This window comes from Triticum aestivum, chromosome 5B (genome assembly GCF_018294505.1).
Source record: "Triticum aestivum cultivar Chinese Spring chromosome 5B, IWGSC CS RefSeq v2.1, whole genome shotgun sequence".
In the NCBI taxonomy this organism is placed as follows: domain Eukaryota; kingdom Viridiplantae; phylum Streptophyta; class Magnoliopsida; order Poales; family Poaceae; genus Triticum; species Triticum aestivum.
The window spans coordinates 633,377,312-633,389,650 of NC_057807.1; the positions used below are offsets into that span (position 1 = coordinate 633,377,312).

The 12,339-nt window shown below is 46.0% G+C and overlaps 1 protein-coding gene across 1 annotated transcript; it reads right to left on the bottom strand.

The window, feature by feature from the left end:
- Window positions 1-2,807: 2,807 nt before the first annotated feature.
- Window positions 2,808-10,887, bottom strand: LOC123115142 (protein argonaute MEL1). Its single transcript, XM_044536387.1, has 24 exons — window positions 10,214-10,887; window positions 9,320-9,477; window positions 9,113-9,222; window positions 8,899-9,005; window positions 8,390-8,528; window positions 8,197-8,313; window positions 7,983-8,075; window positions 7,825-7,896; window positions 7,322-7,441; window positions 7,061-7,229; window positions 6,852-6,973; window positions 6,606-6,746; window positions 6,318-6,460; window positions 6,173-6,235; window positions 6,031-6,094; window positions 5,788-5,923; window positions 5,628-5,701; window positions 5,458-5,546; window positions 5,324-5,355; window positions 4,965-5,076; window positions 4,296-4,873; window positions 3,879-4,114; window positions 3,682-3,797; window positions 2,808-3,181 (listed from the first exon to the last, which is right to left on the bottom strand). Exons 1-23 carry the CDS (start codon window positions 10,885-10,887, stop codon window positions 3,684-3,686), a joined length of 3,663 nt encoding a protein of 1,220 aa, XP_044392322.1. The 3' UTR covers window positions 2,808-3,181; window positions 3,682-3,683.
- Between the last annotated feature and the right edge of the window lie 1,452 nt (window positions 10,888-12,339).

The following is a 12,339-nucleotide window of genomic DNA, read 5'->3' on the forward strand; positions in this document are numbered from 1 at the left end:
TACGGTATCCGGGAGTTGCACAATCTCATGGTCTAAGGAAATGATACTTGACATTAGAAAAGCTCTAGCAAACGAACTACACGGTCTTGTGCTATGCTTAGGATTGGGTCTTGTCCATCACATTATTCTCCTAATGATGTGATCCCGTTATCAACGACATCCAATGTCCACGGTCAGGAGACCACAACCATCTATTGATCAACGAGCTAGTCAACTAGAGGCTTACTAGGGACATGTTGTGGTCTATGTATTCACACATGTATTACGGTTTCCGATTAGTACAATTATAGCATGAACAATAGACAATTATCATGAACAAGAAAATATAATAATAACCATTTTATTATTGCCTCTAGGGGATATTTCCAACATTCTCACCACGGGCCAAGCCCAGGTCGATGGAGAGGCCAAGGTAGGCCGGCTCGCTTGCTGGATCGGGTCGAGGTAGACCCGGTGCTGTCAAAGCGCGCACACGCTCGTGCCTGGACGGACGCGAAGCAGGGTCGGGTCGTTACATATGATCATTGTTGTAGTTTGCCGATCACGGATTTAGTCGATTGAGTTTTTCTTTTTCACCCGCCTACGCATAGTTTTGGTCTTATATGACTTTACATTTTGCGGGTGTGTTTTTTGTTTGCGTGCGTTGTGGTTGACTGTGTGCATCCTAGCTATGCAAAGGTCGGATGTGTGCTCTTTCTGTTTATCCTCTTGAGCTTCATTTCGAGCCAATAAAAATCACCCTTTTGTCAAAAAAACTGATGTCACAAACGGGAAGCCCAAACTATGATCCTAAAGCTGGATTTTAGAAAAGCCTATGACTCTGTCTCCTGGCTTCCCTTCTCAAAATCTTGCGACACCACGGTTTCCCAGACCGCTTCTACGCTTGGATCAATGACATCCTAAGCTCGGACAAAACTTATGTTCTATTAATTGGAGTCGAGGGTGATTAGATTAACTGCAAAAATGGTCTTCGTCAAGGTGACCCCCTCTCGTCGTAACTCTTAATTCATTGTGGTAGATATCTTGCAATAGCTAATCTGTAATGCATTCACTACATCTAATGCTGCTCTCGGGCACCCAATCTACCATGATCTCCCCCCGTGGTGCTTCACTACGTCGACGACACCCTAATTGTAACATGCATCTGATGAAGCAGCTGCCACTCTTAAATCAATCTTGGAATCCTTCTCCGCAGCTACTGGGCTTCACATAAACTTCTTCAAAAGCACCTTCGTCCCACTGCACTTAGACAACGCTACCGCTGCTACAATTGCTTCTACCTTAGGTTGCCCCATCTTTAATTTTCCACATAAGTACCTAGGGCCCCCTGTCACCCTACAAACTGCCAGCTTCCGCTTTGCAGCCGATCATCTCTAGCTGCCTAAATCGCCTGCCTGGATGGTGCGCCAAACTGCTCTCCCGTTCGGCACATTTAGTTCTCATCTATTCGGTTCTCGACTCGCTAGCCACGTACTTCATGTCTGTTTTCAAACTCCCTAAATAAACGGTGAAAGCCATTGATGCTATTCGGAGAGCGTTCTTCTGGGCCGCCGACGAGTCATGTTCTGGCGCTCAATGCCTTATTGTCGTTTGCAAACTGAAAACAAATTGGTGGTCTTGGCATAAAAAATATAGCTTTATAAAATGATTGTTTGCTAATGAAGTTTGCTCACAAGCTCCTCTCTGACAGCTCTCCTATTGTGCTGCCCTGGATTTCATGGCTAAACAAAGTACACACCTAAACAACCTGCCACACATTGCCTCCTGCAACAACCCCACCTTCCTGACCAAAATCATATAATGCCACATAAAAACCCTATGTTCCATCTCATCTGTGCTCACAAATAATGGCCTCAGAACTTTCTTCAGGCATGACACCTGGCTACAGCAAACCTCCCTAGCTTAGAAATTCCCAAGCCTCTACTCCCACTCAAGAGACCCACACATCCTTGTTTTCCACGTCATGCAGTACGGCTTACATGCTAACCTGACTAACCGGCTATCTAATGCTACTTCGGCCGAGCTTGTTGCCTTGAATGTACTGTTACAGGACTTCCAGCTCTCTGAAGGACCGGACGATCGGATCCTCAACCATGGTGCGCCATTCTCCTCAAAGGCAGCCTATGCGATCCTCACTCAGGGGGAAACTGAAGATGATCGCGCGAACCTAATTTGGCGATCAAGAGCTCACCCCAAGCTAAGGCTCTTCGGCTGGCTCCTCTTAAACACGAGCTAACCAGTTTCACAAGCATATAATCTCAGATGCAGCCTGCCCATGCACCTCTAAAGACACTGCACATTTGTTCTTAAACTACCCCAAAGCGTGCCAAGTTTGGGTTCAACTTCAAATCAACCCTTCTCACAGGTTTTAAGACCTTTGGTCTGCCATCGCCCCGACTGGTCTTGATCCCTCCGTCTGACCTGAGGTGCTGCTTCCATCCTCTGGAAGATCTAGCAATCTAGGAACGCTGCCGCCTTCAGAAATGAACACCATGATGCTCTGCTTACTATTTGAAACTTATGAACTTTGGTGCAACCGGTTTAGGGAACCGGTAGACAAGGTAGCAGCCAAGACAGACAAGGAGGCAGGCAATTTTTGGCTGACCCACCTCTCCTCACGGCTTGATGTGCCCTTATAAACTCTTATTGGCCTGGCCAATCTTTGAGAAATATACATTCGAATGTAAACACCAACTATAATACTGCACGAATACACTGAAGCAACTAAACTCAATAGGAAGCAGGTAGCATTTGTAGCATCAAGGAGAACCAGAACAAGACCAGGTCGCATTGCACAGAGAACTACCTGATCAAATGATCTTCCATTCCATTCGACAGAATGAAGCATAGGTGATGGCAAAACGAATATCACCAAAATGCACCGCAAATGACGGCGGTTCCAACCAGATTAAGATCCATAACTGGAACGGGTCTTAGTGTCTTACAAGTTGAAATCGCTCAGGCAAACCATGTCCCAACTAAGCAAAGACAAGGACAAAACCAAAAGATAACTCTATGCTGATAAGACCTCACAACTCTCAGTGAATGAAGCTTCAGATTCATGGAAGACGATCACGAGCTCAGGACGCCTTCACTGAGACTCAGTTGCCGCCGGTACTTCTGGCATCACACCCGGAGTCTCCTCCTTGACCTCAGGCTCCACCTTCTGCCTGCCAAATGCCTGCCACCCATCACAAAGCATCAAGAGGTCAGCCATCAGATTCAATCAGACGCATCAGAAAACAGTAGCAGATTGGATATCACAATTCGGAAGTTCAGGACAGAATCCATTACAATAAATGGCATTGGCATCAGTAGTAACCAGAGCAAACTAGATACGTGGGGTGTTTTGACATCACAAGCAGAAACAGAGAAAGATTAGATGCCAAGATTTTTTCAAGATCTTTATCGCACATGCAAGGACTTCGTGTAGACAGTAGAAACTCGAAAATTCTAAGAAAATAGCCCCGTGGTTATCAGCTTGTGGTCATCAGGAGATGAAAACAGAACAATTCGTACAAGAACATGCATTCCGATCCAAGAAACAAAGAGGGAACCAAAGACTAGGAACAATGTTATCCAATTTTATGTCCCTATCTAAGAATCTACCACAAATTATCCAAGAAATATTTACCCAACAGTGGCTATAAGAACAGAATTTAGGAGCAAATGACTTGTTACCTTTAAGCAAGGGCTTTATGAACTTCATAGCCCTTTAGCATAAGACCCAAGAAAGAATCCTGAACAAAATCTCCGAAGCACGCAACTGAGGCATAATCAAGCAATTCCCATGGCAACTGTAATTTAAACTAATCTTTAGAACAACAGCAAACAATAAAAGGGAAACAGTTATAATAAAGAGATTAGACATTTAGTACCACTTTGCCGTGCTCATTATGGTTTCGCAAAATGAGTAAACAATAAAATTCCTCGTCTAGGTATGTATCGACGTCATGCTTGTTCACTTGATAAGTAACCAAAGGTTCAAAAATGCAATAACTTTTTGCATCAGGCCACTTGGGGCAATCGAAGTTGGTCAATGTTGACCGGAAATTCTCCTGCTCAGTAACATTGAGCCGGAAATAAATCTTCAAAAGATTATCCAAAGCAGCAGCTACAATTGCAGTAAAAAAGCAGTTATTCAATAACGTAACTGCAAATAGTTGTTAGTATAATGCATTAGTTAACCCAACAGTGGATAAAAGTGCAATTAAGCTATCACTAACTAAGCTACTATAAAATGACACAGTTTCTCAAAAAAATAAGTAAAAGCATAGAAGTTCAACAACAATTACCTCTTTCTAGTGGGGACATAAAAACCAAGGGGCGCCGCTTGTACGGTAGCAGTTCTGGATGATTTCTAAATTTGCTCTTCTCGATAAATGTAAGAAAGCCTTCAAAGTATGGTAAATTCTTCCCCTTTGGAAGGAATGTAGCTCTCAACATTAATACGAGGACATGGATATCCTTGTCAAAATCATCTTGACTCGTAGCCACTCTTGGCTTTCTATTCACCACGATTCGACCATAGCTTACTTCAATATCTTCAAACATCAATTCTCCACCCCACGTCAAGTTCTCTTTGTGTGTGTCAAAGTAAGCTATAAGAAAACTACTACCGAGTACCCTACCGATGTCGTCAAAATCATATCTATATTCCTTTCTACCTACAACTGTAGAGGTACAGTCCTGAACTCTCACTTTGACGATGAAACTACCGCGATGTGCTTTAACATAGTCCACAAAAGGGACGCGACCGGCATTACTTATGTTGGATATTCTGTTGCCTCCCAGAGTTGGGTGATCGGCCGATTGAGATGAAGAACCCGATTCTTCCTTACGATGCCTTTTACGAGGCCTTCCAGTATCCGGACTGCAAAACAGTAATAACATTAAAGCTTGGCATAGAGAAAAAAGACAAACATTTACAGACTGGAAATAGTACTAAGATGTCAGTAACTAACTTGTCACCACCACCAAGAAGTTTAATATTTAGTTCCCCAGTTGAGCCGTCCCCTTCAATGTAGTGGCGAGTACAGACTCTAGCTTTTACATGAGCATAAAAAGCCGGTGCCACTGCAAAACATGTTAAATTTTAGGTTCTGAAAATAAACAGCACAAGATGTAAACGTCAAAACAGAGGACTAGGAAGCAGTAGAACAAAGGCCATTGGCAAAGCACAATTAAGCAGACATACAAGCAACTGATCCAATATTACGAGGCCTAAGCTGCACACTAGCATGATTATCTTATCTACTTAGAGGGAAAAAGAACAGACTTCAAGTAAAATTAAGGCAGAAACTGAACAAGAAAAAAAACTCACCTGTGGAGAGTCCTGGAACGCACCGAGCATAGCTGCAAAAGACAGATCAGAAGTGGTAAGATTCATAACACAGCGCAGCACAACACACACACACACACACACAGAGAAAGAGAGAGAGAGAGAGAGAAGATTACGTATTACAGAGCTTCTTCGTCAGGGATTGAAGCGCATCAGCCGTGAAATTGTTCTCATCATAAAGAACATGGTAATTACAACTTGTTCCCTGCGAGTATTTGCAAGCACTCAGTATGCAAACACTGAAGATCAAATGCATAGAAAAATGACATTTGGATCAAGTGCCTACCTGTATGTTGGTATTGTTGCACAGGTAAAAGCCAAAGTCTGTTGGGTGGCAGGTCATGAGTTCAAACACACTTCCTGCAGGACAATAAAAATAGCAATCACAGTCAGCAATGCTTCAACAAGTAGCAGATAGTTGCTACCAGTGACATTGAACTACTAACCAGGAAGTATGTTCCCACTCTTGTCAGTCATATCACGCCTCCCATGAACATCAGGGAACAGCCTGGTGTGATCCCTTTTCTGGACAACCACAAAGGTGACTGGGGGCATATACCCCTCCTCCAATGAGGCGCAGGCCTTGCAACAGCAAAATTAAGAACCATCAGAATGAGAAAAGCCAAGGATAACATCAGAGGAGGTAGACAAAACAGAAATTTGCATGTAATCATATGTTGCAGGCTTACCTTCCTGATTGCGTCCATTTCATGACGCGGAACATGGCTGAATTGGCCTTCACTTACGCCATCCCTGTACATGAGAATGATCGGTCAGGCAGTTCCATTGAATGGACAGGATGAAAAGAGTGTCATGAATTTGTGCACACACCTGTAGAAGAGTATCCTCTCAGGCCTCCGGCCTGTCTTCCTGCGGAATGCAATCAGTAACTCCCTGTAGAGACAATTATGTCAGGTTAGCAGTTGATCCACAGGGCAATTGCTAGCAAACGTCTCTGACTAATCACAAAACTCACCTGATCATGCCACCATTGACATTACCCCTCTTCGGATCTTTGGTGACACTGAAGAGGTCTTCGATTATCTCCTGCCTGTGTGGTTGAGCAGAGACAAGACCTCTGTACTTGGTGATCTCTGGCCAGTCCATTGATGCCACCACCTACATCAATCCAATAAAAGAAGCGGATAAGTCTATTTGTACTCAACAGGCATGTGCATCGAGATGATAATTCCATTTGAAACATAAAATCAGACAGAAACAAATAACAAATTGACAAACTGTTAGCTACGGGGAAAGAACTAACCGCAGCAATAGATGATGCAGAGTCCTCTCCAGGTGGGGGGTGTGTAACATCAGCACCAAAGATGATTGTTGGGACTTCGGACACAAACGGTATGCCATTTCGCACAAAAGCTCTCTCCAGAACTGTGTTGCGTCCTCCGACCTAGTTAAGACACAGAATTATCACATTCAACAGAAACCGAAGCAGACAACAAATCAACAATCCATGGAAACTGAATGTAAAACATAGACCAGTTGGTTATGTTACCTTCACATTGATTTTGAGTGCAACATTCTCCAGATATTGCTTGTTCGGTCTGGCAGCATGCCTTGGCAGGCAACACTGAGACACGATCCCAAGGTCGGTCTCGCAAACCTTCTTGATTTTCCCTGCAAAGTTAAACGTGGCACACACATAAATCTACAGAAATCCAAGAGAAGGTGGAAGGGGATTGACCAGAGGAGACATATGCATACCATAAGAACCACTGACTTCAGGTAGGATTACGATTAACAGTTGTAGCTGTTTTTCGTGTCCCTGTTTTCCAAGCATTTCGGTAGTCCTCCTGTAGACATCCCTCAAGGCATTCTCGATGTGGTTGGGGTTAGCTGATCGGTTGTCTACAAGTGGCCTTGGATTGACAGACTACAGGGTTGGAAAACACAAGTCAGTCAGCTATAACATACACACATAAATCATAAATGCCTTAGAAACAGGAAAGCAATGCAAGCCTTTACCATTCCAGTCATATTGCACATCTGAATCAGATCACAACAGAACCTGTGTACCTCCTCAGGAGGCATGCGTGAAAAACTCACACAGGCCCAGTTGTCTATGATTCCTCCATTGATCATTTTCTGCAGTAAAAAAACTCAAATGAGACCTATCATTTGTACCATCATGGATATACTACATACAAAATAATGAGCCAAGTCGCAAACAAGCTCAACTGTTTCTCAATTTAAGTAACTAGTGTGAAAACTACATGATCAATAAAGTGTCAAGCAAAATAATTTGAGTTGCTACATACTCCTCTGTAAACTAATATAAGAGCGTTTAGATCACTACTTTAGTATTCTAAACGCTCTTATATTAGTTTAAGGAGGGAGTACAAAATGATGACCTGTCCAATACATTTAGAACAACCAAAGAAGAAATTCAACAAGTTCTCCCACTCCTTGTTCCAAGAAGAAGTAATGCTTAGTAAAATTGGGAGTGAAGACACTGAACAGAGAAATACCTTGTTAATCATGTTCCACTGTCCAACACTTGGCGCACAAGTTTTCTCCTTTCCAGAATCATGATATCTCAACTGAAACACATACGAAGGATGTGATTACTACAAATCCTTCCAGTTTAAGCAGCTCAGAGAAAGGGAAAAAAATGCAGCATCCTTACCATGGGGGGAGGCAGCACACGGGCTGGAACAGAGACCAGGTCACTGCAGACATTGATTCCAAACTCCTGAGCATACTTGTTATGCAGAACCATCTACAGTGTGAAAAAGAGTGTTACGAGAAAGACTGGACATTACAGGCAAACATGACATATATGCCTTGAAAAGAAGATATGGGCAGGTATTTACAGAATCCAGTTTACAGTAGGTACATACCTCACGAATGCTTTGCTCCCTCTGCTGGGGACGTTGACGGGTAGCTCTAAGTATGTTGGTGACCTGCTTGTCATTCAGTTTCTTAGAGTACCTTTGCCCTTCAACAATCTTGCACGCCTACAATCAATTTGTAGAGAACCATGAGCAAACAATGCATAATTCAAGTATGACGAAGCAGGCATGGACACAATACCTCCATAGGCAGATACACAGGCCGAGCATCACTTCCAGACTGCAAGCAGGGCCAAGAAGTATACTGCAGATTGTAGTTGTATCTTTGCATGAAGTACTGAACAACTGACATTCTTGTTCCTCTCTCATCAACAGGAAATCTAACAACAACAAAAACAACCCGAGTAGAGTGCTATTAGAAAGGGAATGATAATCATGGATAGATGCTAAAAAGGAAACTGTGGTCTAAACGTTCATAAGGGAAATTGTGAACAGGAAACAATTTGGCACAAACAGATCCTTGCTATGCTGCAGAAATCAAATGCATATGGCACAGGAAGAATGTTGTAAACAAAATTATTCCCCTAACCAGTTCCTGACACACCAACGTCAATGAAGAAGCAATAACCCGGAAATCTCTACACAACTACGCACCTTTCTAATATTCCAGCAACCCTGATTAGTTGCACCAGAACATAGAGATAAAAGACATAATGGAGAATATTATAGCATTGGAGGGAAGTTATTTACATGAGCTGGCTCATGGGAACAGGAATAATCCCTGTTATCTTGTATCTTCTGATTTGGTCTTCCTGGTGGTTTGTTTCGACACGCACCCCACGGAGTGCTTTCTTTATCTGCATATTGTGCATAGGAGGAGATTAGTCAACTATGTCAAGAGAATAACATGGCGCAATCTACATAACATGAATTCTAAAACTAGCTTAGCATGGATGAACAGTACCTTAACACGGTCCCTGTCTGTCAGAGGCCGTGAGGCATCACGTAAGTTGAGGAACTCTAGCACAAACTGGACCACTGTCACAGGCTTGAAGAAGGATGTTGCAGATATGTCTGAAAAATGAAGTGGAGATCATCAGATAAACAAGGCTAGGACACACTGCAATCAGAAAACAGTAACAGTAACAGACAGGGGAGGGGAGAGGAGTACCTATATTGAGTGACAGCCCCATCTGGGTTGGACGTAAGCTCTGGTAGTAACCTCTCCAGCACTCTAATCCTTCACCAATGTCTCCTCTGTGACCAAAGGTGGTGGAGAATAAGGATCTGGACACTGTGACATAGCTGCAATGAAAAGGAATTTTGTCGCTAAAACGGACCAGACGGAAATCAGAACCATGCAAGAAGGCCAGAAAAAGACACAGGAGATCAAATCGAAAAAAGAAAAAGGTGGGTGGCTTTGCATGGGACGGGGAGGATGGGATGGGATCTCACGACGACCTCCCGTCTATAGCAAGCCAAAACGGATCCCAAGAATCTGCACCCAAGACCGCAAAGTTGCCCAAAAAATAACTAGTACTTGTACTGCTAGTTTCCAAGACAAGACCAACAGAGCCGAAAACAAGACGCGCTAGCTACTGTCTGCGGGATGGCTTTGCACGGAGGCAATTATCTCTCTCTCTCTCGCTCGCTCTCCAAAAATTCCACTGTTCATGCACGAGAACAGAAGAAAACCATCCATCCGTGCATCTTCGAAAACGCCAAGCGAAAAATACAAGGGCCGATTAAGTGTAGCGAGAGCGCTAGCTCGACCAAATCACCCATGGATGGGTCAGTACAAGCTTATCCCGGGGTAGATCTATCGGTTAATTAGCGCGGACAACGGAAAAACATGCTCAAAAACGGCAGATCTAAACTAGACGAAGCTCCCACATCCTGTAGCAAGAGCGCTAGACCAAAACACCCACATAAACTACTCGATGAGGTCGGACACAATTCACAGGGAAAAATTAACTAATCAGCTAGCGGGGGAAAACAACACGATCACAAGGGTATACCGAGAACATGCATGGCACGCCAGATCTAAACCAGAAATAGCCACTACGTGAACAGAGAGTGTAGGTAAGGACTAAGGAGCGGGATGGGGTTCCGGAGGCAGCTCACATCGTAGTGGAAGAGGGCGTTGTCGGCGACGTTCACGACGAAGTGGTTGGCGCGGATCATCACCTTCTGGCCGACGGTGCCGGCGCCGGGGCGCGCGTGGTGGGCGAGCCATTTCTTCGACACCGGCACGTGCTCCACCTCGGGCCCCTTCTCCGCCTCGGGCTGCACCACCTGCGCCGCCGCGGCCGCGGGCGGCGCCAGCGCGCTCTCGGTGAAGAAGGGCTTGGGCTCCAGCTCCTTGGCGACGGCCGCGGGGGTCGGTGGAGCGGGGGCGGGGGCGGAGACGCGGGCCGGCTGGAACGGAGGCGCGGCCGGCGAGGGCGTCGGAGCGGGAGCGCGGATGGTGGTCGGCGTGGGCGAGGGCGCGCGGATGGTGACCGGCGTCGGGGAAGGCGCGCGGACGGCGGCGCAGGGTGCCGGCGCGGGGTTGCGGACGACGACGCCGTGCTGGTAGGCGCCCTGGTGCGGCCCCGTGGCGTTGGGGTTGTCGGCCACCACGGGCGCCGCCGTCGCGGCGGGGCGAGGCGCCGAGGACGCGCACGGAGGCGGCCTGCCCGTGGCCCCACGCCCTCCTCCCGCCGGCGCGCCGCGGCCTCCGCCTCCGCGGTAGGCCATGGCGGGAGAGAGAGCGGTGGTTGTGGGAGGGCTACGCTACGGTGGTGGCGGCGGTGGATTGGGGAGGAAGAAAGGAGCGTGGAGGCGTGGGAGGGAGTGGGTGAGGACGGCGGTGAGCGGGGAGGCGGCTTTATGCGGGGTGAGCGAGTGGGGTGGCGAAACCCTAGCGAGCGGTGTGGTGAGCGCATGGCGTGGTCCGTACGTGGGAGAGGGAGGGGGAGGTGGGCCCAATTTCGCGGTTCTGTAAGGACCGGCGTGTAAAAGGCCGTCCTCCAGCTGCGCGCGCCTGGTTTGCTTTGGTGAAAAAAGTAACCATGGTAGAGCGGGAGTGGTTAACCAGGGTTGCGGTTGGGTCACGTGCCACCAAACGGCACTGTAGACGGACCGGGGTTTCGAATTTCGATTCCCATCCACCATCCACCAACAATGATTGAGCTGCCAACGGGTGGGAAAATCTTTGATTCTTTTTCTTTCTTGATCATTTAATTAAAGACCAAGTATGTGGAAGTGAAATTAATTCGGGTGCCCAAAAACAATTAATTCTGGTGCATTGGTAGCCTTTGTGGCGTCTCTCCTCGTCTTTTGGTTATGGAAGTGAAATTTCTACACATATGTTCACATGATAAATAGACCTTTCTCACGCGAGATTGATTTAAAAATGGCAACATCATCACAAATCGAGCTTATTTGGAAAGTGTTTTTAGTTACTTCTAATCGCGGTAGATGCTTCCAATACACCTTTATAGCATGAATAGTAATGTGAACTGTGTACTCAAAAAAAATTGTTGTGAGGTTTCTTGCACCAAACTATCTCGCAGCCGGGCTGCCTAGCCAACCCACTCCGCATCAACTAACTACGAACCGCTGACTCGCCCTCTCTTTCCCCTTCCCTCTGTCTAGCATAGTGGCATATTCAGAAGCTTGGCACGAAAGTGTTAAATTCTGACATCTTCCTTCCTCTCTCCTTTGCCGGTGTTGCCAACCGTGGTGGGGGAGGAAGGAGGGTGTGTCTTTACAGGCTGAGACGGTTTTGTTGGACCAAATTATCTCACAACTACATGCTGGCTAGCCAATCCACTCTGCGTCAACCAACTACGAGCTACCGACTTTCTAATCTTTTTCCCTTTCCCTCTATCAAAACTGGAAAATCCGTCTTTGCCGAGTGCCAAGCTCCCACTCACGGGCACACGGAAAAAAAACTGTGTGCCGAGGACATGACTCGGCAATAGAGCGTACTCGGGGCAATCCTCTGTTTGCTGAGAGCCGTCGGTAAAACAAAAGGACTCGACAAATAAGCCTTTTGCCGAGCCACATTGCACGATCGTTCGGGAGTTTCATTGGTTCATATACTGGTGGGGACCTCACATTATAGAACTTGTCTCGTACAATGACGAGCCTCCTCAAATTAGCTTTAGGTCTTCATTAGCAGGCAAGTTGGATGCACCTGCACTA

What these genes read in the sequence shown, in the direction of transcription:
- LOC123115142 (XM_044536387.1), bottom strand. Translation starts at nt 10,887, where the DNA reads ATGGCCTACCGCGGAGGCGGAGGCCGCGGCGCGCCGGCGGGAGGAGGG. An exon ending in CAGACAGGGACCGTGTTAAG is followed by an intron (nt 9,006 to 9,112) that starts GTACTGTTCATC and finishes CACAATATGCAG; the next exon opens with ATAAAGAAAGCACTCCGTGG. An exon ending in TGAAGTCAGTGGTTCTTATG is followed by an intron (nt 6,974 to 7,060) that starts GTATGCATATGT and finishes TTAACTTTGCAG; the next exon opens with GGAAAATCAAGAAGGTTTGC.